Source organism: Pteronotus mesoamericanus, unplaced genomic scaffold (assembly GCF_021234165.1).
Source record: "Pteronotus mesoamericanus isolate MK-2021 breed Mesoamerican mustached bat unplaced genomic scaffold, CSHL_Meso_final contig_84, whole genome shotgun sequence".
In the NCBI taxonomy this organism is placed as follows: Eukaryota; Metazoa; Chordata; class Mammalia; order Chiroptera; family Mormoopidae; genus Pteronotus; species Pteronotus mesoamericanus.
This window is the reverse complement of record NW_026555267.1, coordinates 6,166,291-6,192,583: the sequence shown is the minus strand read 5'-3', so window position 1 is coordinate 6,192,583 and position 26,293 is coordinate 6,166,291. Positions and strand designations below refer to the sequence as shown.

Genomic DNA, 26,293 nt, shown 5'->3' with positions numbered 1-26,293 from the left:
GGCTATGATAGCTGGGGGTCCACGGGGTGAGGCCGCGCTGGCTCGAGTGGCTCTACTGTAAGCTGCACATGTGTAGAGTTGGTTCCTTGCTCAGGTTCTCTCCCTGTGAGGTGATTCTGGGACTCAGCTTGAAGGGGCATCAGGTAGCTGGGGGAGGCTCTTTTGGTAGCAGTCGCAGAAATGCAGGAGGGCGCGTCTAACTGCGTGAACATGCTTCATACCCCTATTTGTGTCATGTCCACTACTGTGCCACTGTCCAAAGCAAGTCACTTGGTTGAGCCCAAGGTCAAGGGGCAAGTCATATGGCAAAAAGCATAGGCATGCAGTGGTGGTGGTGAAGAACTGATACTATTAATTCAACCTACCACAGCTGCCCAAATCTAACAGCTGCCTGCACAACACGTTTGTAAGCTAATGTGTGCATGTGTGCACATGCAGCTTATGGATGTACTGCTATAGAAACTATGAAAGAATTATACGCACATTGTAAAAATACAGAGTTTAGAGGCTAGTGGGGGAGGTAGATTGTAAAAATAGGTAAAAACAACTACAAAAAGGAATGTTAGAATTTATTTAATTGACTCTGGGCCTAAAGAATGTGAACACATGATAAGTCTCTTGGGATAGATTCAACATCTTTCCATAGTTAAAACAAGATGTTACCTTCTTCTTGAAGTTTCTTTAGCTCACAGAATTTGAAATCACGTCTTACCCTTTTAAAATAGTATTCAGTGTGGCAATGTTGAGAGATCAGTGATGTCAGTTTTATCGCTGACCCTTAAACATCTGTGCAACTTGAGAATTTGTTCTTTAAAAATATGGGGAAACCATGCAAGTGAAAACATTAGTTATGTTAGGGTGCTGTAAATATGGAAGGTAGCATTCTTTCTTTAAATAGTCTCAAATGTCAAATTGGCAATGCAGTTCTCCTAAGACTTAGCGTCTGATGAAGACCTTCAAATCAATTAAAACCATAGGAAAATAGTCTTAGACGCTGCAGCACCATCTTTTTCGATGTCCAGTGGATTCCTGGCAACTTCTAGAATAGTTAACCTTGGTGGCCTTGAGTTTCTTTCTCTTGGCCTTGGTTGTCCCTGGTCCTGCTCTTTACTCTGCCACCTTGTGGATTTTTTTGGAATTGCATCTTCTCCTGTGAGCCTTGCGGACTCTTCTAATTGAGATGGCTGCTGCTTTTCCTGGGCCAAAGGGTAGGGTGTAGAAGAGACCTCTCTCCACCAGAGTAACACATCAAGGTGGCTTTGCTTTTTCAGTTTTCCTATAGTCCCCCCTTTTGGGACAATATCCCCAGGGACCAAGCCAAAGGGCATTTGAATGGCCAAGCCAGTATTACCCTTGAAGGGCTCTTTCCACCTGAGACCTCAAACCAGCATCCTAGGGTGGGATACAGGCCCCTTATTTTCTCCATCAGTACCTCTCCAGTCCACTAGAGGTTTCCCTCTCTCTCTTCCTTCCTTCTTTTCTTCCTTCCTTCCTTCCTTCCTTCCTTCCTTCCTTCCTTCCTTCCTTCCTTCCTTCCTATTATGAAAGTAATACAAGCTCAGTTAGAGCTTACAGTCCAGTGGAGGAGACAGATTTTATGGGCCCCGCACGCTTCTGCTGCGCCACTCTGCTGGCCAGGAAGAGACAGATTTTAAAAAGTAAACAGACAGACAATATTTGCATGTTACAGTGAGTGCCATGAGATGGACAGTAATGGTGGTGGGGGCAGGGAGCCTTTGTTACATAGGCTGGGAAAGGCAGGCGTTCCTGAGCAAGGGAAATTTCTAACTGAAACCTGAAGGATGAGAAGGATCTAGTGGTTAAAAGAGGAAGAGCATGTGTAAAGGTCCTGAGGTAGAAAGAATTTGTTAAGTTGAAAGTAACTAAGTGGCTAGATTGGAGTGAGCTAGAAGGGAGTGGTCCAAGTGAGGTTGCAAAGGGCAGCAGGCACAGGGAATACAGGGTCTTTTCTTTTAACTGAATTTATTGGGGTGACATTGGTTTACAAACCATACAGGTTTTCATGTGTACGACTCAGCAAAACATCATCTGTGCGTGGCATGGTGCGCCCATCACCCCAAGCAAAGTCTCTTTCAATACAGGGTCTTGTAGTGCGCAGTAAGGATTCTGATTTTGTTCTGAGTCCAGTGAGAAAATAAAGAAGTATTCTCTTTTTTTTTCTCTTCAAAATAGTTTTTATTCAACAACTGCAAATAAGGGTAATATTCAAAGGAGACTAGTAAACCTCATTCTGATAAATAAGGCATTTCAAACCTTAGCAAAAAATGACATTGATGTCGATGTTGCCCTCATTAGGTTTACTCCAAAAACTAGTCCAGTGTTGTCTCCTTACTGGCAGTATTGCTTCCTGACATTTGTTACGTAGGGTCAATAGCGGTCCAACAATATTAAATGGAAAATTCCAAAAATAAACAATTCATAACTTTTATTTTATTATTTTTAAAACATGTAAGCTTTATTTTTTCCTTTTTTAAAAATTTTATTTTATTTTTCATTTATAGTTTGCATTTAACACTTTTTTGGTATTCGTTTCAGGTGTACAGCACAGCGAATAGACATTCATACAGGTTACAAAGTGAAGGAGGATTCTCAAGCAGGGAAGTGAAGAGGTCCAATTTATATGTTATATTTCTATTTTCAGAAGATCATCATTGCTGTTGCATGGAGAATGGACTGAAGTGAACAGGGAAGGAAGCTAGGAGACCATTTGGGGGCCTGGGTGAGAGGTAATAGAAACCTAGACTTGGCGGGTAGCAGTAGAGGTGGAAGGATCTAGACCATGGTGGTCAGTATGGTATTAACAAGCCACATGTGGCTACTGAGCCACATGCAAATGCAAATGCAAAATACACAGCAGATTTTGAAGACTTGGTACCAAAAAAAAAAAAATTGTAAAATATCTCATTAATAATGTTTATCTTAATTACATGTTGAAATAAGATATTTCATGTGAAATAAAATAGAAAAAATTTTACCTGATTTTTAATTTTTAAAAATGTGGCTAATAGAAAAATGTAAGCTACACATGAGGCTTGCATTCATGGCTCATATTATGTTTTTATTGGAAGCATCGATATAAACAAAAATTACTGAATTAAAAAATACTTTATAATAAAATTACATCAGACACTAGAAATTTCTAGCTAGGTCTAAGTTTTTTTTTTTTCTGGTCCACAGAAGATGTTTATTTGTTATAACAAAACAATACAGTTAGCATTTGATCCAATCACAAGGAACAAAAGGAATGAACACATTGACAAGGGACCTATAAAACCATGATGTTTAATGTGACAAATATGTGTTTTTAAAATAATACCCCTAAAATTCCTTAGTTATTGAAAACTGTATAAACACAGAAGGATGTTAATAGCAACAGAATACCTAAAACCAAACATCTCATTTGGGGCACATTAATACACTAGGCGACTTTGCTAACAATGCATGATCTTTTTTCTTGCTTACGATCCCTTCAGACTATATATCAACAGAGTAGATGGAACATTTAGATTTAGTATCAGTTACGTGGCATTAGTATAAACACAAGACAACTACAGACACTGGTGTTTTTTTGAGCATGCCAAGGAACCACACACAGAAACATCAGATCATTTCTCTGAATTGAGGATTTTTATCATGAAGAAATGCCACATACCTTCCAGGCATATTCTTCTAATACCTTTATTTAATGGTCTCTTCACGTGATACTGGTAGGTGATTTGAATTTAAAAGGACTTCAGCTTACTGAGATTTTATTGTCTTTGTAAAAATAGCAAGTGTGGAGTAAGGCTGCTTATGGTCTTATGACAGCATATTGCCCGAGGCTCTTTTGGGGCTTCACAGGAAGAGTGCTAGGCTTTCGAGACAGAGGACCTGGCTCTCCTTCAGCATCCGTAATGTGTGACTTTGGACGTGATTCCACCTGTCCGAATCTCGCCTCCTCATTTGTGACGTGGAGATGGAGCGTGGTGAGGTGTACTAGCTGCCGTGAAATTCATACTTCATCCCTCATTTGGATCACACCCCACAGGATAGGTGCTTTTTTCTCCCTTTTTTACAGGAGAGGAAACTGAACTTCAGAAAAGATAAGTGACTTATTGAAGGTTACATTGCTAGAAAGAGGGGAGGCCAGGGTTAATATTCTGGATACTAATAGGATATTAACCCTGGCTTCGCCTCTTTTCTGGCTCCAAAGTCAGCTAAAAAAATTTTTTTTCATCCTCTTTATGCCCCTTGCTAATTTCCCTGGCTGCCTCTCAGTTTATGGAGAAAGCTGAATTAGATTGGTGAATGAGCTTTGGAAAAATGTCATAAAATATGCCAATGTAAGAGATTATTAATTCCCAGTGAAACACTAGGTGCTACACTGAAGCTATAGATGAAAATGCAAATTACTGGATGACGACGTGTATACATCTGTTTAAGTGACATGGATTTCACATGTTTTCTCAAATTCCGGCTCTGAAAGTCTTAACAGAGGGATAACTTCCTGCCCTGGGATGAACATTTATAGGAATTCAGAGGAAAATATTTTCGTGGTCATATTAAAAACTCAAGAGTCAGATGTCCTTAGCATCAAACCGTAAGTGCTATTAGTCAAAGCGTAAACAAGCCTTGGGCTGGATGCAGCTTCCTTCAAGTAGGCGGGCTCACCGAGAGGGTGATCATTCCACGGCTGGCGAGGAAGGAGACGGGATGAAGACGGTCCTGGTGCTTGCGCTCTCCCTCGCCTTCCTGACTCTCTTCTCGGGTGAGCATGAGCTCCGAAAACTCATCCTCCTTCTATGCTCACATGATAAGCTGAAATAAGTCTATTTTATGTTTTTAATGTGTTTTTTTTCATTTCAAATAAGATGTGTGTTATTTGTATAAGTATATATAAATGTATGTGTAATAATTTGATATTTTTTTCTAAGAGCAGGCTTCTAGAATTGCCATGATGAGGGAAAAGTTCTTTTTTTATTTCAGTGTACATGAGCACTAACTCTCAAAAGTGCTGATAAATCTTCAACTAAACCTTTTTTTAGAGTTCATATGAGATCACCAACATTTGGTAGACATATTTGATGATACTTTTTAGAGTTTGTGTGTGATTATCAAAACTTAATGTGATGTTATCATTGTAAGATCTTCTCTGAGGGACCTTGTGTAATGTTGATCAGTTTAACCTGATCTTGTCATGGAGTATCTTCCAATAACAACTTTGACTTGATCTAACGTACTGGGGAATTAAACCCCCCCCCCCCCCCCCCCCACAAAACAAACCTAAGGGGTGGGAAACACATTGACCAGAGAACTGAAGAAAATGTGATTTAAAAAACATTGAATTAACACCCACTTATAAAAGAATGGGCCATTGCAATAGGTAAATATGTTTAAGCTGTGTAGACTGGTTCTGAGGTAACCGTATTAGAAACAATTTAGAAATCCTCTCTGAGCCGTCTGGTATGCCACGTCCTTCGGGACAGGTCCCCGTGAAAGAACTTTTGTGTTTTGTCTGAAATTGAACTTGCTAATCACTTGCCTTGCACTGTGAACTCAAGTGCCCTCAGAGTCCCTCAGGCCCTGTCCTGACTTTTTCAGGGGCCTCCCCGGTTGTGACGGAAAAGGAGGCCAAACAGCTCCTGCGGTCCAGGCGCCAGGACAGGCCAAGCAAACCCGGGTTCCCCGACGAGCCCATGCGGGTGAGTGCTGGGCTCAGGCTATTTAAAGGGAAAGTGCAATCACTCAATCTTCCTTCCAAACGAATCCAGACTGAGGGCTGGCCCCAGCCCAGGGGGCGCTGCAGGATCGAGGTTCTGCTGGAGACTCGGGCATAAGGTGACCTCAACCTCTCACCAACGCACACCTCACCAGCCCTTGAAGGGCAGGTTCCTTCACCTACTGCTCACACAGTATTTAAAGTGCAAAGAGTGGGGCTCATGGCGCAGCCCCAGGTTCTGAGTCGGCTGCTGGGTGTCACCCCTGAAGGGGGTGCTAGGGAGCTATGCCTGTAGCTGGTGCAAACCCACCTTCGCCCCCTTCCGCTTGGACACCGGGCAGGCTGGGCCAGCGCCCTTGCTCAGCGACACTCGTTCTGGGCAGGCAGAATCTCTGCTCCTGCTGCCTGCGCGGTTCTGCCCTCACCTTGTGCCTCTGATTTTGGCCTTGGCCTCAGCTCTGCCCTGTGGGTTTGTGGTACCTGCAGGCCGCACCCCCCCTCACTTTCCCCCATCCCCCGCCTCTATCCTGCCATTCCTGGTGGGTGTTACTAGAACCTGCCACGCTGGCTCCAGGCCAGTTCGGGTCTGGCTTGTCCTCCCCTCGCGTGGTGGGAATAATGACATTCCTGTTATTCGTGTCCCAGCCAGGGGACGGTGAGTCACGGTGACCCAGGCGCAGCCCGCGTGCCTGGGAGGCCGCATCTGCACCCCACCTGGTCTCTCACCCTGTGCGCCCTTCAGCTGGGTCCCGGGCGCTCCCTCTTTCCAGGCGTCTCCGTGTCGAGGTCTAGAGGGATCTGTAACAGCATTTACATTCACTCCCTGAAGGATCATGTGAATAATTTGATTCGCTCACTCAAAGGCTTTTATTTCGATGGTGTATCACACAGTCATGAAGAATCCTGACTGTCTGCGTTCGAATCTCCTCCTTTTCTAACTGTGTAACCGTGGGGACGTTTCCTTACATTTCTGTACCTCGGGACCCTCATCTAAAAAACGGGGTAACAACATATTTATTACTTACATTATAATAATAATGATATATAACAATGTAAAACAACTACTTCATGAGGTTAATATAAAGTAATTCATAGTAAGGACCTTAAAACAGTACTCGGCAAACAGCAACTCCTCTGTTGAGCATTAAGTACCAGGGGCCAGGAAAGGTGCAGAGGCTGCAGGTAGTTGCCTGGGTTTTTGCTCAGAGCTCGGTGGCTTTGTTCTCTTTGGTGGAAGAAATCAGAGGTGGCCCGGACTATCTAAGCGCAGGGAGGAAGGGCACTGGGAAGTGGCCAGGGGCAAGGCCAAGAAGGATTGCAGTCCCCTAGACTTTGCCTTGTGTTCAGGAGAGGACAACGGAGGGATTCGTCAAGCAGGGGAGTGCAGACTGGGGCTTTACACAGATGGTTTGGGAAGCAGTAAGAAGAGCAGAGGCTCCGGATTGAAGTCTGGGGACACCAGTGCTCAGAGGTGGGCAGAGGGAAAGGAACCTGAAGGGGCTGTGAAGGAATTCGGGGAGGTTTAGGGGGAACCCAGAGAGTATGGGGTCAAGCATGGGGGAAAGGGGTTGGGAGGGGCAGGCATGGGTGTGGGCAACATGCCTGGCTCCAGGGTCCCTGGGGGCTCTAACTGGTAAAGGCAGCAAGGCGCGGTTCCCAGGAATCAAGGGGCCTCAGACCCCTGGCTCCTTGGTCCCTGTGCCGTAGGACATGAGCCCCTATGGCAGCTCTACCCGCCAGCCCCTGCACCCCCTGTCTTCCATTTTCGACATTGACTTGGGTAGCTGAGCGAGGCAATGACGGGCAATCGCCACAGAAGGTCCTCTCAGAGCAGCCTGGAAGGCCCTGGCTGTTGCAGCAGAGCTGACCGCCATGCTGTGCTCCGTGGGGGCTGTCAAAGGACTGCGCAGGGAGAGACGTGATTAGAGCTGGTTTACAGGATGCAGCCTCTGGACGCTGGCCTTCAGGCATCTGTGCACGGCGCATGGAAAGTGACGCTTTTGGGCACACTGTTGCACCCCCTTGCCATGGAACCCGGGAGACAGGCAGGTGGGCTGGGACAAATAAGCAGAGGGAGTGATCTCTGGGGACCGTGCGTGCCCTTGGGAGCGGAGCCCGGAGCCTCGCATGCTCACCATCAACTTGAAATTACGAGAGATGACTAAGCCGCCTTATTTCATTTTGCTTTTCCCCTCTGAGGGACCGTGCAAAACAAAGCCTTTTTTGAGAGGGAGGGGCACCAATGAGGGGGGACGAATGATGCTTTGGGGAGGTATTAAGGATTCAAAAAGAAAATAGGCGTGAGGATTTGCAGTGGTCTCTCCCCAAGTGTACCTGTTAGGCAACTTTTCTCATTTTGACACTTGGCTTAAATATTGGCAGATGTTGGCTTCTGTGGAATTACAGGCTTCTTAAGGAAGCAGGTTCAGGGCTTGGACTGTTTCAACCAGATGTATGTGGCTGATTCCCTGCAACGGATCTTCTTTTCTGACTGTGTGGTGGGAGGGACAGAATGCTATCAGAACCATCGCTGATGTGCCCCGCGTTTGGGAAGGGCCGGCTTGCACCCAGAGGAATGTGAGCACTTTGTTGGCACCTTGCTGGAGGAAGGTAAGGCCCCAGCAGTGGTGGGGAGGGAGACCAAGAGGGAGACGTGCTCTGGGGACAAAAACAGAAGGGGTTTTGGATGTGTAAAAGCAGCTGGGGAGGAAGAGGATGAAGGGTGCCACGGTGGGGGGGGGGTGATGGGGGATGGGGGGGCAGGCGGAGAGAGAAAGGCAGGTGGGAGGATAAGGGCTCAGAGACATTCCCTGGGGTAGGAAGTGGATGATACAGTTATTTGATGACAAGGCCTGACATTGAGTTTGCAGTTGTTTCCTGCTTGGCACCATTATTATCCTCTGCAGCCTTCAAACCTTAGAAAAAGCCTGCTAGACACAGCAACCTTGTGTTAGTGGTTCTTTGGGGGAGTGAGGGATGGCAGGTGTGTGGGGTGAAGGTGGCTGACGAACGACGAAGGAAGTCACTCGAGTCTGGAGGCTGTGGTGGTGGAGAGATGGGCTATGAGACGAATTCAGGAGGAACACGGCCCCAAACCTTCAGAGGTTTGGGGGAGCAGGGGTCTAGATGTCACAGGAGTGGGAGGGGCACTCCTGGCAGACTGGGATTCCAGCGGGACATTCCACCTGGGACATCTAGGTTTCAGGTCTGCCGATTTGGCCTCTACCTTAGGACTCACTGCTTTGGTTCATGAAGACATTGTGGAGTGCTCCGGGGCATAAGGAAGCCTCAAGATCCTAAAAATTTGCCTGGGGAAAAACTGATAAAGACGAGGCTGTGTGGAAAGAAGGAAGGGCTGGGTTTGTATTTAGAGGTAAGAAGGTGGAAAACATATTCTGAGCTTCTCCTGAACATTTCTTCAGTCTTGACTGTGTGTATGTTGATTTTCAGGGTTTGGGTCTAAATTCTTGTGACTTAAAATGTGGTCCCAGACTGGCCTCTGGGCTTCGCGGAGCCTCGGGATCCTTCCCACAGCCCCTGAAGGCGATGCTGCCCCGCCTCGAGATCCCTGAGATCCAGGCACTCATTGAAGTTTAAGAAGTTCTGTCCTAGACAACTGCAGAGGTGCCACTTAGCCTCTGTTGCTGTGGCCCTGGGGACCAGGAGCCAGTCTGTGGTTGCTTTGTTTTGACACAGTTGATCTCCCTCCCTTCCTTCCTGTGGGCGCTCTCCCAGGACACCTCACGTCCACCCCCTGCTTCTCCTCCTGCTTTGTGGTTTCTGCTGCTCTGTCTCTTTTGCTAGATCCTTAGCCTCTGCCAGTCCTTTAAACATCTAGCATCCCAGAGCTCCGTCCTCCACACCGCCTGGTCCCGAGAGCTTATGCGTCACCTCTGCGCTGATGGCCGCCCACTCCTGTCTCCAGCCTCACCTCTCCCGTGAGCACCTGGCTCCTGTTACAACTCTCCACTCGACAGTTTGCACTGGAACATTTAATTGTCAGTTCAGGCCTAACAGCCCCTAGTGGAATTCCTGATCCCACCCTCACACAGCTGCTGCCCTTGCCTTCCACACCGCGGCAGGTGTACCGCCTCCTTCCGGTCGAGTGGACCCCAAATCCAGGCTCGGACCACCTCGCACCCTCCACTGCCACCGCCAGAATCCCTAGAGTGGACTGAGCAGTACTGTCTTACCCTGACTCCTGTTTCCTGTCTGGATCCTCAGCATCTGTTTTCAACAGAGCAGACGCAGTCAGTTCTTAACAACGTACACCAGGTGCCCCCTCCCCTGTTCAAAACCTTCCAATGACTTCCTGTCTTGCACCAAATAAAATCCATAGTCCTACAGTGGCCTACAAGGCCCTGGGGGTCTCTGCTCCCTCTGTCCCCGTTACAGCTTGCTTTTCTTGATGCAACAATATGATGCATTCCAGCTCATTTTTAACTGGAGCACAGTATTACATGTATTATGGCATGATTGGCATATTTGCGTCCCCTCACCCCCTGCAATTTATAGGTTGAAATCCCAACTCTGAAGGTGATGGTTTTAGGAGGTGGGGCTTTTGGGGGAGCTGAGATCATGAGGGCAGAGCTCTCAGCAAATGGGATTGGTGCTCTCATATAAGAGGCCCCACAGAGATCCCTCTCCCCTTCCACCATGTGAGGACACAATGAGACTTCTGTGACCCGAAAGAGGGCCCTCACCTGCCCATGCTGGCATCGCGATCTCAGACTTCCAGCCTCCGGAACTGTGAGAAATAAATGTCTGTTATTTAGAAGCCTCCCAGTCTGTGGTATTTTATTGCAGCAGCACCAAAAACAGACTAAGAACTATTACAACTTAGTTTATTCAGTTCTTCCTGGAACAATGGCCATTTCAGTTATTTTCATTGCAGACGAAGATCCTTGCACACATGCGTAATTTACTGGGTTTGATGATAAGAAAAGGTATCGCTGAATCAGAGGGTACTGCTCCATTGCCAAATTGCCGAACTGCCGAAGTGCCTGGACCCGCTCCCACCAACAGTGCCTATGAGAATGCTCACTTCCCCAGGTGCTTACCAGTACTTGATGTTCTCAAACATTGCATGCAAAACTTTCAAAATGGAAAGAAATACAGTTTTGAAAGAAAACTCACCTTATCCACTCCTCTTCCTCTCTCTATGTGTATGGAGGCATGTTGCCAAATAATAATGACCATATTTTCTCAATGATAAGATTTGGGGTGACTTATACTTTGAACTTTGTATGTTGTGCCGTTACTCAGTGTGTTAGTTTCCTAGGGCTGCCAGAAGAAAATACTGCAAGCTGGTGTGCTTGAAACAACAGAACTTTATTCTCTCACAGTTTGGGAGGCTAGAGGTTTGAAATAAAAGAAAGAGTTGGCAAGACTGGTTCCTTTGGGGGCCTCTGAAGGAGAGTCTGTTCCATGCTTCTCTCGTAGCTTCTGGTGGTTGGTGGCAATCTTTGCTATTTCTGGGCTTGTGGCTGTATCACTCCAATCTCTGCAGCTGTCTTCACATGGCCTTCTTCCCTGCGTGTTCCTGTGTCTCTATTTCCTTCTAAGGATAGCAGTCATTGGATTTAGGGCCCATCTGAATCCAGTACGACCTCATCTTAACTTTATATCTGCAAGACCCTATTTAAAAATAAGGTCACATTCACAGGTTCTAGGCAGACATGAATTTTAGGGGGGCATTATTCAACGCGGTACACTCCACTTTTATTTACTTATTTAAAAGATATTTTATTTATTTATTTTTAGAGAGAAGGGAAGGGAGGGAGAGAAATATCAATGGGAGAGAGAAATACCAATGAGCTGGCTCTTGTACGTGTCTGACCAGCACAGAACCCGCGTGGCAGACTTGTGTCCTGACTCAGAATCAAACTGGCGGCCTTTCGCTTCGTGAGATGATGCCCAACCCAAGGAGCCGCACTGGTCAGGGCTCCATTTTTATGTATAATTGTCACAAAAGCAACAGAGGAAAGGGGTTAAGATCAAGGTAGCAGATTGCTGGGTCTGAATCTCAGCTCTCTATTTCCTGGCTATCACATCTTGGCCAAGTTGCTTGAACTCTCTTAAGTCTCAGTTTTCTCATCTATAAAATGGGATATGATAATAAAACCCATCTCCTAGGCGTATTGTGAGAGAATGCATGCAAAGTGCTGAGCATGGTGCCGGATATTTAGTAATAATGTCAGCTCTCATTCTTCTTCTTTTTTAAAAAGACGTTTCAAAGGTTTATTTTATTTTCATTAGGGAGGGGGAAGGGGTGAGAGAGAGAGAGGGAAAGAGAGAGAGAGAAACACTGATCAGCTGTCTCCGACAAGTGCCCCCTCTGGGGATCGAGCCCACAACCTGGGCATGTGCCCTGATCAGGAATCAAACCAGCGACCTCTCAATTACAGGCTGGTGCTCCCGCTGACTGAGCCACCCGGGCCAGGGCTCTCATTCGTCTTGTTTTTTAAAAAGCAGCAGCTTAATAGATTATTTTTCAAATATAACAAAATAGAAACCTCTGTGGCTCCTCGCTGCTTGTAGGTTGAAGGCCAAATGTTGGCCTGGGAGACTAATCTGCCTTGAGCCTTCCCTCTGCCCCATTTCCTGCTGCTCCTCTAAGGCTGTTGCGCTCCAGCTACCCAGGACTCCTGACTGCGTTTCAACTAGGCCAGTTTCTCTAGGGTCTCTGCCTCTTCGGTCTCTGGTCTCAGCATCTTTTCGCCAATGATTCCCTTTGCTTGCAATTCCTTTCTCCATTAGTTCTGCCTGCTGCCGTCCTCTGCACTCTCAGTGTTACCTTCTCTTTTTCCCCTGATCGACCCAAACCTCCTAATACTCACAAAACAATACTACATATTTAATAGGTACATCTATATGGATATGCATGTCTAGAAGAAAGTCTAGAAATATAATCAGTTGAGTATTACTGTGTCATCACATTGGGGACACTAGGATTGCAGGGGGTGATCTAGGGAACTCTATGTTCAATGTTTAAATTTTAAACAACAATAATGTGTTCATGTATTAAAATTTAAGCCATCTGTACTTATTGTAGAAAAATTGGAAACCAAGAAAGAATCAAAAGAAGAAAAGAAAATCCGGTGTAAACTTACTCCTTCCCCTCGGAGACAGACAGCCTTGCCATTTCTGGTGTATTTCTGTCTAGTCTTTGTGTGTATCATATTTAAAAAGTATGCTCAGATGCTACCATTTTGTATCCTGACTTTTCTCTTGATATTATAACATACACACTTCCTCCTATTATTACAAACCCTTTATACCATAATGATACTGAATTACCCTCATTTGTTAGGTAGTTGGAGCATTTCCACTACTTTTCTATTATAAACAACACTCTGGACATTTTTGTTCTAAAGCTCTTTTGATATTTTTAGTTCTATGCTAAGGATATAATTCCTGAAAACAAATGACTGGATCCAAGGATATGAATAATTTAAAAGCTTTTGGTGTTTATCATCCGATTGCTTTCCAAAAGGTTAAACGCCCCCCCCCCCGCCCCCCGCCAATTTATTCTCTTGTCCTCCAAGAGGGCGTTTGAGTGGAGGTTCTCAGGTAAAACCTTAGGACAGGAGCATGATCATGGTGCCTTAAATGGGAGGCCAGCTGGCCACTTCTGGGGAGGGATGACTGGGCTTCCCGAGGGAGGGATGGGGACCAAGCAGGAGGCGTCTGTATGGACACCTTGGGGCTATTCACTGGCATTAGAAACCTATGAGAAGAAGCAGGTTGTCTGGGATGATGGTGTGTGTGGGGTTCTTCTCTTACAGCACCTGCCTTTCTGCCTGTCCCTTCTGCTCTTGATGCCCCTGCCCTATCACCATGAATTAGACAGAGCATCCCTCCTGCATCGTGCTCCCAGCACAAGCTTGCTATTTTTGACTTAAACAAACAAACAAACACAACACAACAAAACCCTCTATCTCCCCACTAGACTGCTCTAAACTACTTGAGCATAAGGACTGTTTCTTTCACTTCTGGGTCCCCAGCCACAAGCACAGTCCTTGACATTTACTAAATGCTCATTATACTCATTTCCATTCCTTTCTTCTCTCAGCGGAGACATTTGACAAGACATAACTCTGCTGCAATACCTGGAGATTGTTGCATAGGAATCTTTCCTATTGCTTCCCTTAAATTCATTAAATTTTTCTTAATTGTCTCAAATTTTAGGAAAGAAATTATTGGCCAACTGCTGGGGTGAAGCATGGAAATTCTTCAAAAAGATGACATCCCAGCTAAAATTATGTCTTTCGTAAGCGCTTGTGTGTCCCGGGAATATGCTTTCCACTTTGGCCTGCCTGCCTTTGAGGAATGCTCTTATTGGGAAAGTATAAATCATATTAGCTTTATTGTAAGTAGTCTTTGTAAAATATGCTTTCATGTTTAGCCGCTTGACAAATGTACGTAGTAATTCCATTACCCTTGTGTTCTCCATGCTCTCAAAGACGAGTGTGGAGCGACTGAGATGTAAATCGTGCCCATCACTGCTCTGCCTTCTTTGAGGGCTAAGCTCTCCAGGGTCCCGGTACAGTTAGCTTCAGAGCCACCCTTCTGCCTGTGTGATCACCTTGCTTTCACTAATGAGCAAAATAATCCCTCCAGATGTTGGTGGATGTTTTATTCCATGCAAATGTCCCTGCAAGGATTTTGCCTTCTTGTGAAAAGTTCCCTCTTTGATAGATAAGCTCTCCAGTTTATGATTCTCAGCTTAGGTCAGGTTCTGGTGGGCATTTCATTTTACTGTTACTCCACTCCGATGCCATCAGAAAGGAGCACTTCCAATTTCTGCTCTAATTACTGAGAAATTATTTACTTCCATTATTACTCTCGGCATTGAACATGGAACACGGATATTGGTTTTTGTTGTGTTTTCAATTTTTTCCCCCTTGACGAAAGGAATCTAAAAAAATTAAACTTTATTTTCCATCCAGCTCTTCTTTCTTGATCCAGGAACATTTGAGATTATCATTAATGCTGGGTCATTTCTAACTCAGCCAACACAATTGTTGAATTTGTGGTTTTCAGCAGATTTGCAGTTTGGCTTTTCATCTTTGACTAATGATTGCTTGTAGGCCTTTGTGGCATATTTATTTTCCTAACATTTGAAATAAATAGTGAAATGTCATGGAAACCAGTGCTTGTTTCTTTCTCTCTCTCTCTCTCTCTGTGCATTTTAGTTGTTTTTCTGCAACTATGATTTCAGTGGCTTAGGAGTGTGCAATACATATGTACATTTGGACTTGGCCATTATAATGGGCAGATTGACACAGATGTTGGGGAACCTTCCAAGGAGGATTTGGTAAGGTTATGGAGAAAGAACAGTCAATTCATTTATTCATTCACTCATTTGTGTATTTTGTCCGTGAGTTTTATTGAAGTCTTGTGATGTGCCAAGCACCAGGTATACCTTGGTCGCTATCACCAAAAAGACAGCTGGATGTTGGCTGAGTGGGACAGGGATTAAATGAGTAAGAATGCCATGAGCATATGCTTATAACGGGTATATAAATGCGGTATGTCAGTGGTGACATTTGTTAACATCACCACCTCGTCAGCAAAGTCTTTAAGTATCGAAAAGTTTTCAGGCTTGTGGGAGTAAATACAACTTTTCTGGAATTCTGAGTTCCCCTGGGAAGCCTGACTTTTTATCGTTATGTGACAAGTGCAGTCTGTTGTTTTCCTTGAAGGGACAAGCTCACCTTCTTTGTTTTTGGGAGGATGTTTGCTCGACGCACGCATAAAACAGCTAGTTCACTCCTTCACGCCAGCCCCCGCCCTAGTGCTTTTCCTCAAGAACACCGTTGTGCTCACTCCCGCAGCCGGCACGCTTCCTGCCGTGTTGTTTTGGCTTGGTTTGCCGGGGTGTCCGTCAGTGAAACTGACATTTGAAGAACATTTTATATTTATTTATGTGTTTTAACCTGTGAGTCTGTGATGGTGAAGGCTGCAGTAACTAGTAGGATGGTTGGCCCACTGCCCTGGCTTCTGCTAGGGCAGCAGTTTTATCCATCAGTGTACACACTCAGAAGGCAACTGATGTTTTAGTATTACCCTAAAAATAGTTTTGATCTCATGGACCCCCAAGGAGAGGGCAGACCACACGTTGAGGCCTGCTGCTTAGTCTTTTGTTCAACAGGCATTTATTGAAAATTTCCTGTGGATTAGTTCATGGGAGAGATGTTCAATGCACAACCTTAAGACATGCTAAGGTCTTTCTAAATTTTACTTATTTATTTATTGATTTGAGTGAGAGAGAGAAAAGGGTAGGGGGAGAGAGAGAGAGAGAGAGACATCAATTTGTTGTTGTACTTATTTTATGCATTCATTGGTTGGTACTTGTATGTGCCCTGACAGAGGATTGAACTTGCAGACTTGGAGCATAGGGATGACACTCCAGCCACCTGAGCTACCTGGCCAGGGTCTGGCACAGAACTTTATTTGTATCATTTCATTGAATCCTAGCAATCCAATGAAATAAGTGTTAGTGTCACCCCCATTTTGCAGATGGACCAACTGAGACTGTAGTAGAGCAATATCAGCAGGGTCTGGCTTTGAACCAGACTCTGACCCAGACCTCTTAGCCTTTCCACCATGCTTCCTGGCAACATGGGTTCCTTCAGCGTACTGCTTACAAGGAACAGTTGAATAAGTAAAGCTTCGTGCGAGGAAGTCTTTGTTTCTTATTAATAAGGCTCCACATTGTCTTCCCGTTCCTTCCAATTACTATTCTTCTGGCCAAACACTCCCCAGAGAGGGCAGGATGGGGCAGGATTCAGTCCAAAACTCACAACAGAGTCCAGCGAGCCCCCAGGGACATCACTGCTAGGTCCTTGCGGAGTCTTCTCACCGTCCACCCCTGCCTCAGCTGCCCCGGAGACGCCCTGCCCAGGCCTCGGGGTGCATTTTGATGAGTTTAAAGAAAAACAACAACAATGATAATCAAAACAAATTCAAACTGCATGGGCCCTAGGGGAAAAGAGAAAAAATTCAGGAAAATTGGATACCTCCTAATTCATTCTTTTGCAGTCATTAAAAATGTTAAAAATAGCTATACTTAATATAGAATGCAGAATTCCTAGAGGATTTTCTAGACACTTAAAAAATTTAAATTTCTAAACTGGAGTCTTTATTCAAACTTTATCACCATAGAAAGGTTTTCATGATTTACGATTTTTATGATATCTATACACACCAAAATAACTTAATCTTTTACAAATATTACCAAATGTGACTATTCTCTCCCAAGGTGAGACACCACTTCTCTGATTAATAGCCTGCTTCTTAGGGTTACCTAAATATGTCTATCGAGATCTGTTTCATGCATACTTTGCAATGGTTTGTATCTCATAATTACAGCACCCAGATTTTCTTCAAGGGCATGCCAGCAACACATATCCTCCAAGTTAAAAATTATTCCTATCTCCATCTACGCTCTTTTGGGGAAAAAACCATCAAGCTTGCATGCTAGTATTGGAGCCCACCCACTAATATATGTGATGAGGGCCAGTCAAGTCCCTCCTCTCAGTCAGGTAGAAGTCACTGCTAAGCAGAGTGGCCAGGGTGATGCCAGGGGAAGTCCAGGGTGCTCTGGGGTCACAGGGAATCTGAGAAGGCTTCCTGGAGGAAGAAACATCTAAATGGAGGCCTGAAAAGTCAAGCTGGAGTGAGACAGGAAAAAGAGAAGGCAGAGGAGAGTTCCAGGCAGAGAGAAGAGCATAAACTCAGACGAGCAAGCACGGCCTCTTCAGGGAACGGTGGGGAGCAAAGCTCTTGTGAGTTGCTGGTGAGAGACGAGGCTCAGGAGGTGGCTGAGGCCGGTTTAGGGACAGTCTCACAAACCACATTAAAGAATTAGAACTTTGTCCTGAGCCGAGCAGGAGCCATTCAAGTATTTTTAAGCAGGGAAGCAACTTTTTTTTTTTTTTTTTTTTTAAATGGCAATAGGATAAAGATACAGACAAAAAGGAAGAGGGATTTTTCACTTCTTTATTTTACATAACTTCAAGATGGTAATATGTATCACTGTTGTAATAGAAATAAAACCAACAAAGCCATTTTCATTTTTAGTATTTTAAAAACTCACCCTGGTAAAAGACCTAAACAGACACCTCACCGAAGAAGATCAGCGGATGGCAGGCAGGCATGTAAAAAAGATGCTGCACATCGCCAGCCACTGGGGAAAGGCAAATTAAAACAACAGTGAGATGCTACCACACGCCTACTGGAACGCTTTAAGCCCGGAACACTGACCACATCAAATCCTGGCATGAATGTGGAGCAGTGGGAACTCTCATTCACTGCTGGTGGGAAAGCAAAATGTCACATGCAAAGACAGGCTGAGGGTGAGGGATGATGGTCTGTGTTTTGGTTTGGGTCCTTGAGTAGATAGAGAAGCTGCTCCCAGAGATGGGCAGCAACGGACACCCAGCTGCTTTTTCTGTGGTGACATGTCAGCCTGTAAGGCGGCCATGTTTCATAGAAATGGAGTCATACAATACGTGGTTCTTTGTGGCTGGCTTCTTTCACTCAGCATAATGTTTTCAAGGTTCATCCATGTTGTGGACTGGATCAGTACGTCATTCCTTTTTATGACCAAATAATATTCCATTTTGTGGACATATCACATTTTATTCACCCATTTATTCATGATGGACATTTGGGTGGTTTCTACTTTTTGATGAAGAATGCTTCTATGACTGTATGTGTTCAAGTTTTTCTGTGGTTATAAGTTTCCTCTTGGATATACAGTTTCTGGGTCGTATGGTGACCCAATGTCTAACATTCTAAGGAAGTACCGGTCTGTTTTAACAAAATGCCCCTCAATCTCTAGTAAAAAGTTTTTTTGGAGAGGTTTTAAAGTCTATTTTATTTGATAATAGTATAGCAACTTAAGCTTTCTTATACATATTACTTGCCTTTCAGAAAGGATGATTTTATACTAAATGCATAACTAATATATTATTAGTTGTGCCTGTTTTAAACTTTATAAAAATTGTGCCACACTATAAATGTCTTCTTGGACTTGCTGTTTTTATTCAATATGCTATTTCTAAGACTTGCCTATGCTGTTTCATGTAGCAGTAATTCACTTATGTTCACAGCTGTATAATATTCCACGGTATAACCCTACTATAATTTATCCATTCTTCTGACAATGATATTGGGCATGGTTCTAGTGTTTTGCCACTATAGATTTATTGCTGCTATGTATAACCTTCTCCACATCTCTTGATTTGAGAGTTACTCTGTTCTCAAAGTGAACAGCAGCATTGGCTCGGAACTTGCTAGAAATGCAAATTCCGGAGCCCTATCCCAGACCCACTGAATCAGAAACTCTGGGGGTGGAGGCCAGCAATCTGTGCTGTCTCAAACCCTCCAGGTGGTTCTGATGACATAGTTGGAGGAGGGACACTGCTCTAGGGAGGGACACTGCTCTAGGGTATAAACGCAGAGTAAGTTTTCTGCATCTCAGGCAACCAATTGTTTTCCAAAGTGGTTGGCCCCCGTTACATCCCTATGGACACACGCCCAGCTCAGCACTTAGGGTTGTCAGATTTCTTTATTGTGCCCACTGAGTGGGTCTGTCAGACTGGGCTCCACAGAGAGGCATGGACACGGTGGTTTCTCCTCCCTTGGTCTGGGGCGTCCTGTTTCAGAACCACAGCCGTACCACGCCTCAGCAGCTCGCCGTCACCATGGAAAAGCCTCTCTTCTCTGTGGGTTTGTTTTGCCAGGAGTACATGCACCACCTGCTCCGTCTGGAGCGCCGGGCCGAGGAGCAGTTCCTGGAGCACTGGCTGAACCCTCACTGCAAGCCCCACTGTGACAGGAACTTGGTCCATCCCGTGTAAGGGGCTCAGGACCAGCCTCCGGTACGTTCCTTCCTCCAGGCCTTCTGATTTAGGGGGATGGCGGTGGACAGCATGTGCGTGGGCCCAGAGGCCCTCTAGAACGCGGCGATGGGGGAGACAGCTAGTTAGCTGGATAAAGGTTGTGGGGAGGAGAGAGCAGGACAGAAGAGATAAGTGGCAGCCAGGCTGCGAGGGGCCCGGGGGGACGCACAGGGGAGCCTGGCCCCCGATGACTCACTAAGAGATCCCCGGTAGGGGAGGAACGTGAGCCTATTTGCTGTCTAGAAAAGGTCACTCTGGAATACAGATCTGGACAAGTGTACCTTGTTGAGACTTGGGTCTGTTCAGGTTGGGTGAACAGCCATGGGCTCATCCATCCCAAACCTCACCACGGTCACCAGGTGCAGTGACTTCTTTACTGCCTTCCCAGAGCCCTCCAGGCTGGGGACATGCCTCATCCTCTTCCTTTTCCTCTGGGTTTAGTCTTTCAGTCCCCCAACAGGACTGTTCAGCATTCTCAGCACGCGTGCGTGCTTCCCCTCCCCCATTCCTACAGGAGGAGGCCGTTGGAGTCTTCCCTCCCCCTTTCCAAATCCTATTACATAAAGTAGCAAATCCCTTCAGAGGCTAAGCCTAGTGAATATCAGTCCTCCTTTGTCACTTGTATGGAGGAAGCAGGACAGGATAGAATGCGGCAGTTTGTCATCCCTGGTTAAGAGAAATCGAATGTCCTTGCTTTTTTTTTTTTTTTTTTTGTGCTACTGTAAATCAACACAGGAACACTCCCTTTAGACTACCGCTCTTCGTAATTTTCAGGGTGCTTTCACCTAAGTTCTCTCATTTGAGCCTCTTGAGGCACCGGTGTCATGACTAGGCATGCATTTTATAGAGGCGTTACCTGAGCCTGATTAAGTTACAAATTCGTTCTAGGCGGTCATTGGAGTGGTCATTGGAACCGCTCCAGTTCCAAACCCTTTATGTGGACGGTACCGCAGGGTCCTCTGTGAGTGTGTGTGTGTGTGTGTGTGTGTGTGTGTGTGTGTGTGTGTGTGTGTGGGGGTGGGGACTACAGTCCTCTGAGGACTTCCAGCCTCTGGAGCCTGTTCTAGGTCAGAGCTTGCCGTCCCCCTTGCACCGGGGACCTTGGTCTCCTGCGCTGAAAGTCCTTGCTTGGCTTCTTCAGAAAATGGAGCTGTGGAGTAGTTAGGAGCTCAGACTCTGGATTCGGTTAGACTTGGGTTCAGCTCGCTGTGTTCGTGCTCTGTGTGGCCTTAGGCAAGTCACCTACCCTCTCTGAGTCTCCATTTCCTCATTTCTAAACTGGGGCAATGGTGGTATCTATGGAGCCCGGCGCATAGCAAATGCCTCGCTGACTGGAGGCGCGTCTTACCATGGTGCAGGCCAGGCAAGAGGCGAGGTGTCGGGGGTGAATGAGCCCCGGGGCAGCACCCTCCAAAGGGCGACTGAGGCCTTTGCCTCCGGGCAGTATAGGCCATGCTGTTGAGCTGGGGGTGGGGTGGGGTGGGTCCTGGAAAACACAGGATTCCACAGAGGGCTTACTCCAAACAGCTCCACTTGCACAAAAACAAGGAAGCTGGAGGGACATGTCATCTTGGAAATGGGAGTCTGAAAGCATTCAGATCATGACTCTACTTGGGAAAAATGGCCCAACGTCTCTCCCAGTCTCCTCATCTGTAAAATGAGAATAGCGAGAGCTCCTTCCTCCTGTGCTGGTTCTGAGCATTAAAAAAGTCAATGCATGGGCCCTGGCCAGTGTAGCTCAGTTGGTTGGAGTGTTCTTCTATAACCAAAAGGTTGCAGGTTCGATTCCCGGTCAGGGTACATGCCTAGGTTGCAGGTTTATTCCCCGGTCCAGGTGTATATGGGAGGCAACCATATGCATATGGTTGTCAACCAGGTGCATATGGGAGGCAACTCTCTTGAGTAGATGTTTATTTCTCTCCCTTCCAATCTCTCTTGGAAAAGAAAGAAAAGAAAGAAATGGAAAATTGTCCTTGGGTGAGAATAAAAAGAAGTCAATGCATGGAAAACAGCGCTGCCCTGGTACATCATAGGATATGCTCAGGAAGTGGCAGCTCAGTGGCTGTTTCCTCCCTCTCCTCCTCCTCCTCCTCAGTCTCCGCTGTCTCCTCCCCGGCTTCTCTCCCCTGCTCCTTTTTTTTTTTTTTTTTTTTTTTTAACGTAACCTCATGTTAACATAATTTTCTCTCTCTTTTCCAGAAAGCCCTTTGATGAGCATGGGCCTGGGTAATGCTGAGACAGGATGAAGGTCCTCTTTCACTTATTTTTTCAGCTGCGGAATTGGATGTCTTCAGACCTTTCGAACTGTGGCCATGGCAAAGGTTGCCTTGGGGATTGCCGGCGAATGTATGTGCTGCTTCATTTTACTAACCTGCATAACTCACTGAAACCAATAGCTTAAAGCACAGACTGCCCCTCCCCACCATGGTCTTCCTATCAGGCTGGAAGGGTGGGCGGAACGGGAATCTCGCCCGCGGCTGATGGAACTGGACTTCCAGAGCATGGGGACAGGCTATCTGTACCACCTGGGGCTGTGGAGGGTTTTGGTCATCTTCTGCTTCCCTTCGTTTCTGCTGCAGTAAACATTAGTGTTCAACCTGCTTCCTGTGGTGTCTCCTTTCCTTTCCCTCCATGAGGAGAAGTAGTGATCCCCCCATTGTTTACCTTTGTGAGTCCAGAATCAGAAAACTCACTGTTCTGGGAATAGATGTGTGAAAATACAAACACCCAGCAATTTTTCATGAGAGGCAATTTTTTTTTTTTTTTTTGGTAAAGAGATGACTTATGCCAGGTCAGCTCTGGAAACAGAGCCATGACTTGCTACCAGGTGCCCACACTGGGCTTCCGGCCAAGGAAGGTGGGCGGCAGCCCCTGGATCCCCAGGGCGCCTCACCTGCCCACAACCCCCAGAATCAAAGGCTGGGCTATCCAAGACCAACGAAAGCAGAAATGGGAGGGTAAGGGAGGGTAAGAGGAAGGGTCTTAGGGAGAATCTGGCGTCCTCAAAAAAAGGTAAGAAGAGATGCTCATACCTCCTGAGCAACAGGGGGAGCGCCTGTCCCAAGGGAGCCCAGGTGGGTTTGTCCAGGAGGAAGTTACGGAACTTCTCAACAATGATGATACCAATATTTATTTTATGTGCACTCTGAGCCAAACCCTGTGCTAGGATTTTTTACGTACAGTAAATATAATCATTGCACCTATACTGTGCGGTAGCTGTGGTCATTATGCTCACTTTATAGGTGGGGAATCTGAGGTTTACAGAATTTAGACAGTGTACCAGTTTTCTATCTGGGCTATAACAAATTATTGGAAACTTAGCAGCTTACAGCAACACGAATTTATTATCTTACATTCTGGAGGTCAGAAATCCAACATGAGTTGCATTGAGCTAAAATCAGGCTGTTGGTAGGGCTGTGTTCCTCTCTGGAGGTTCTGGGGTGAATCTGTTTCCTTGCCTTTTCCAGCTCCTAGAGGCTTTCCGAATTCTCAGCTTGTGCCCCCTTTCCCCCATCTTCAAAGCCAGCCATGTCGGGTTGAGTCCTCAGATCATGTCTCACTCTGATGGTCTCTTCTGCCACCTTCTCCCCTCTTTGTAAACCTTTGTGATTACATTGGGCCCATTCAGATAAGCCAGGCCAATCTCTCTGTCTGCAAGTCAGTTGATTAGCAACTTTAATTCCACCTGCAACCTTAATTTCCTCTACCATGTAAGAGAACATATTTATAGGTTCCAGGGATTGGGCTGTGGGTGTCTTTTGGAAGGGGGCATTATTCTGTCTACCACGGGCAGTTCATTCAAGTTCATGCAGCTGGTAGGTAGAGGAGCTGGGATTGGAGCCCAGGGAGGTCCTCATGTTCTGGGCCCCTCAAATGCTCTGCACCTGTGTCCTAAACCGAAAGTCCTTCTGCTTTCAATTAAGTGGTTTGTTCAACTGTGTTTCAAGGGCTCTGGATGTGTCTTCACTGACACCATTGCGGTCTCACCTCATGGGGGCATTAGTTGTGTGCCAGACCCATTCCAAGAAAAAGAAATAAAATTAAATTAAATTTGACAACTCAATTTTTGTGTGGTTCAGTTTTCAGGTGGTTCAAATCTCTCTTTTTCTCATTTAATTAAATGCGGGCCCTGCCTTTTCTCTATCCTTGTCCTGTTCAGGTTCTTCTCTTCTCTGGCGGTTTAATAGATAACAGCAGTCACCTGGGGCCAGCAGGGAGCTTGCTGGCCATGCAAATTAGCAGGCCCTGCTTAGACCTTCTGAATTAGGAACTCCGGAGCTGCGGTCCAGCAAGCTGTGCTTCAGTGAGCCCTCCAGGCGATGCTGAGGCACTTGAGAGTTTGAGAGACACTGGGCGACAGCTTCCTGGAGCTACCTGGCATTGTGGAAAAACTCAAGGCAGAGTTGAGCAGCCTGGGTTCTGGCCCAATCTATTCACTTCCCCAACAAATATGGTGTTAGCATCTACTGTGTGCCTCCTACTGTTCCAGGTCCTAAGAACCCAGAGATCCAGAGATGAGCAAGATGGACAAGGCTGATTTTTTTTTAAAGTTGTAAAATTTATATAACAAAATTCATGACTTCAAATTTTAAAGTATAGAATTTAGTGGAATTCAGTACAGTCAAGTGCTAATTATGATATTTCGATCAGTGACAGACCACACACATAATGGTGGGGGCACAAGATTATAATGAGCTAAAAAGTTCCTATAGTCCTGTGACATCATAGCATCATAGCCGTCTTAAGATCATAGGGTAACAATGCATTACTCATGTGTCTGTGGTGCTGCTGGTGCAGACAAACTTACGACACTACGAGTCCTATACAAGTGCAGCACATACAATTACAGTAGTAGGCTATACCATCTATGGTTTGTTAAGTACACCCTATGATGTTCACACAACGATGAATTGTCTAACGATGTGTTTCTCAGAATGTGGATACTGTTGTTAAGTACTACCTGACTGTTGGGTAACCGTCACCACTACCTAGTTCCGAACATTTCATTGCCCCCCAATGAAACCTCTAATTTCTCCCTTCCAGCCCCTGGCAATCACTAGCCTGCTTTCTCTCTATATGGGTTTGCCTATTATGGACATTAGTGTAACTGGATGACACAATAGGTGGTCTTTTGTGTCCTGCTTCTTTTATTGAGGGTCTTTTTTTTTTTTTTTTTTCCTGCAAAAAGCTTTACTGTTTCCATTTGATCCAATGCATGGGAGAGGGCTTTGGGGTGCTTAAAAAGATGCCTAGTGGGTTTTGGGAGAGGCTCAGGCAAGAGCCAAACACCAGGGGAATGCAGAAGGGGTCTCTTCAAAGGCCTCTGGTATCCAGAGGTTGCTAGTTGTGCTTGAGGGTGAGCCTTTCAAAGAGATACTCACCCAGCCGCACCCGGGGCCTGGCCAGCCTGCAGAGGTGAGTCAAGTGGTCGCCCATCTTCTTGATGAGTTTCACCTCTTCATCCAGGAAGTGGTTCTCCAGGAAGTCATAGAGAGGAGGGTCTGTGTGGGTAGAACCCAGGGCATGCGGACCCCAAAGGGCTGGTTCACGTTCTTCTCCAGGGCCATGGTGGCTCCCATGATGTCCTGAGCCTCACCCCACTTACTGTGGGGTGGCTTCAGCACATCCTGGAAGAGAACAAAGCCCCAGTGCTGGCTTTGCATCTTGAAGAGACGCTCGGCTCCCTCTCCCTTCTCCTTGGCCAACTCGCAGAAGAAGTGGCCCACGCTCTCCAGAGCCACGCTGTCCCGGCCGAAGTAGAGGTAGGTGTCGGAGGCCCGCAGATGCCTGTCGCCTAGGCCTCCATCTTGGTGGAATAATTCTGATGCATTTGGGAGCCCATGGTCATTTGGCAATGAGGAGTTAAGGTCAAAGAAAATGGTGTTGGCTGGTCTTGAAGGCTGACAGATGGGGTGGTTCCAAAGATGGTGACTGGAAAAGAGATTAGAGGGTGGTTGGACGCTGGAAGAAAGGTTATCCCTGGGTCTATTGTGTCTAAACATTGTGGAAGCAAGAGACAGATCCAGGGACCCGCCCAGGGCACTGCTAGCATATGTTTTAAAGAGTCATCCATCTTGTAGAATGTATCATACTTCATTCTTTTTTTATGGCTAATATTCCATTATATGGATACACCACATTTTGGTCAACAATTTATCAGTTGATGGACATTTGGACAGTTTCTTTCCACCTGTTGGCTATTGTATTCATTCGGGTACACATTTTTGTTTTGAGTCTTTGTTTTCAATTCCTTTGGATAGATACCTTGGAGTAGAATTTCAGAGTCTGAAAAATTACATGGTAATTCTATGTTTAACTTTTTGAGAAACCACTGAACTCTTTCCTAGAGCAGCTGCGCTATTTTACATTCCCACCAGCATTATACGAGGGTTCCAAGTTCTCTGTGTTTTTGCCAACACTTATTTTTGTTTTGTTTTTCTTCAAATTATAGCCATCCTAGTGAGTGTGAAGGGGTGTCTTATTATGGTTTTGATTGTATTTTCCTTGTGACTAGTGATGTTGAGCATCTTTTCATGTGCTTATTGGCCATTTCTGTATCTTCTCTGGAGAAATGTCTATGTAAGTCTTTTACCTGTTTAAAAATTCAATTATTTTTGTTGTTTAAGGGCTGATGTTTTCTGTAGTGGCTAAGAGCAGAGCT

General features: G+C 45.7%; 1 protein-coding gene and 1 pseudogene across 1 annotated transcript; one reads left to right on the top strand and one right to left on the bottom strand.

Annotated features, from left to right (window-relative positions):
- The first annotated feature begins 4,713 nt into the window (after positions 1–4,713).
- On the top strand, positions 4,714–21,871 carry CUNH17orf67 (chromosome unknown C17orf67 homolog). The gene is made up of 4 exons (XM_054585536.1): positions 4,714–4,768; positions 5,602–5,702; positions 19,474–19,611; positions 21,832–21,871. The coding sequence occupies exons 1-3, from the start codon at positions 4,714–4,716 to the stop codon at positions 19,588–19,590; spliced, it is 273 nt and encodes a 90-aa protein (XP_054441511.1). The 3' UTR covers positions 19,591–19,611; positions 21,832–21,871.
- A 3,101-nt stretch (positions 21,872–24,972) lies between these two features.
- Positions 24,973–25,480, bottom strand: LOC129080240 (ferritin light chain-like; annotated as a pseudogene).
- Between the last annotated feature and the right edge of the window lie 813 nt (positions 25,481–26,293).

Excerpts from the sequence above, each read along its gene's own strand:
- CUNH17orf67 (XM_054585536.1), top strand. The coding sequence starts at position 4,714 with ATGAAGACGGTCCTGGTGCTTGCGCTCTCCCTCGCCTTCCTGACTCTC. Across the intron at positions 4,769-5,601 it reads CTTCCTGACTCTCTTCTCGG|GGGCCTCCCCGGTTGTGACG; the intron begins GTGAGCATGAGC and ends TGACTTTTTCAG. Across the intron at positions 5,703-19,473 it reads TCCCCGACGAGCCCATGCGG|GAGTACATGCACCACCTGCT; the intron begins GTGAGTGCTGGG and ends TTGTTTTGCCAG.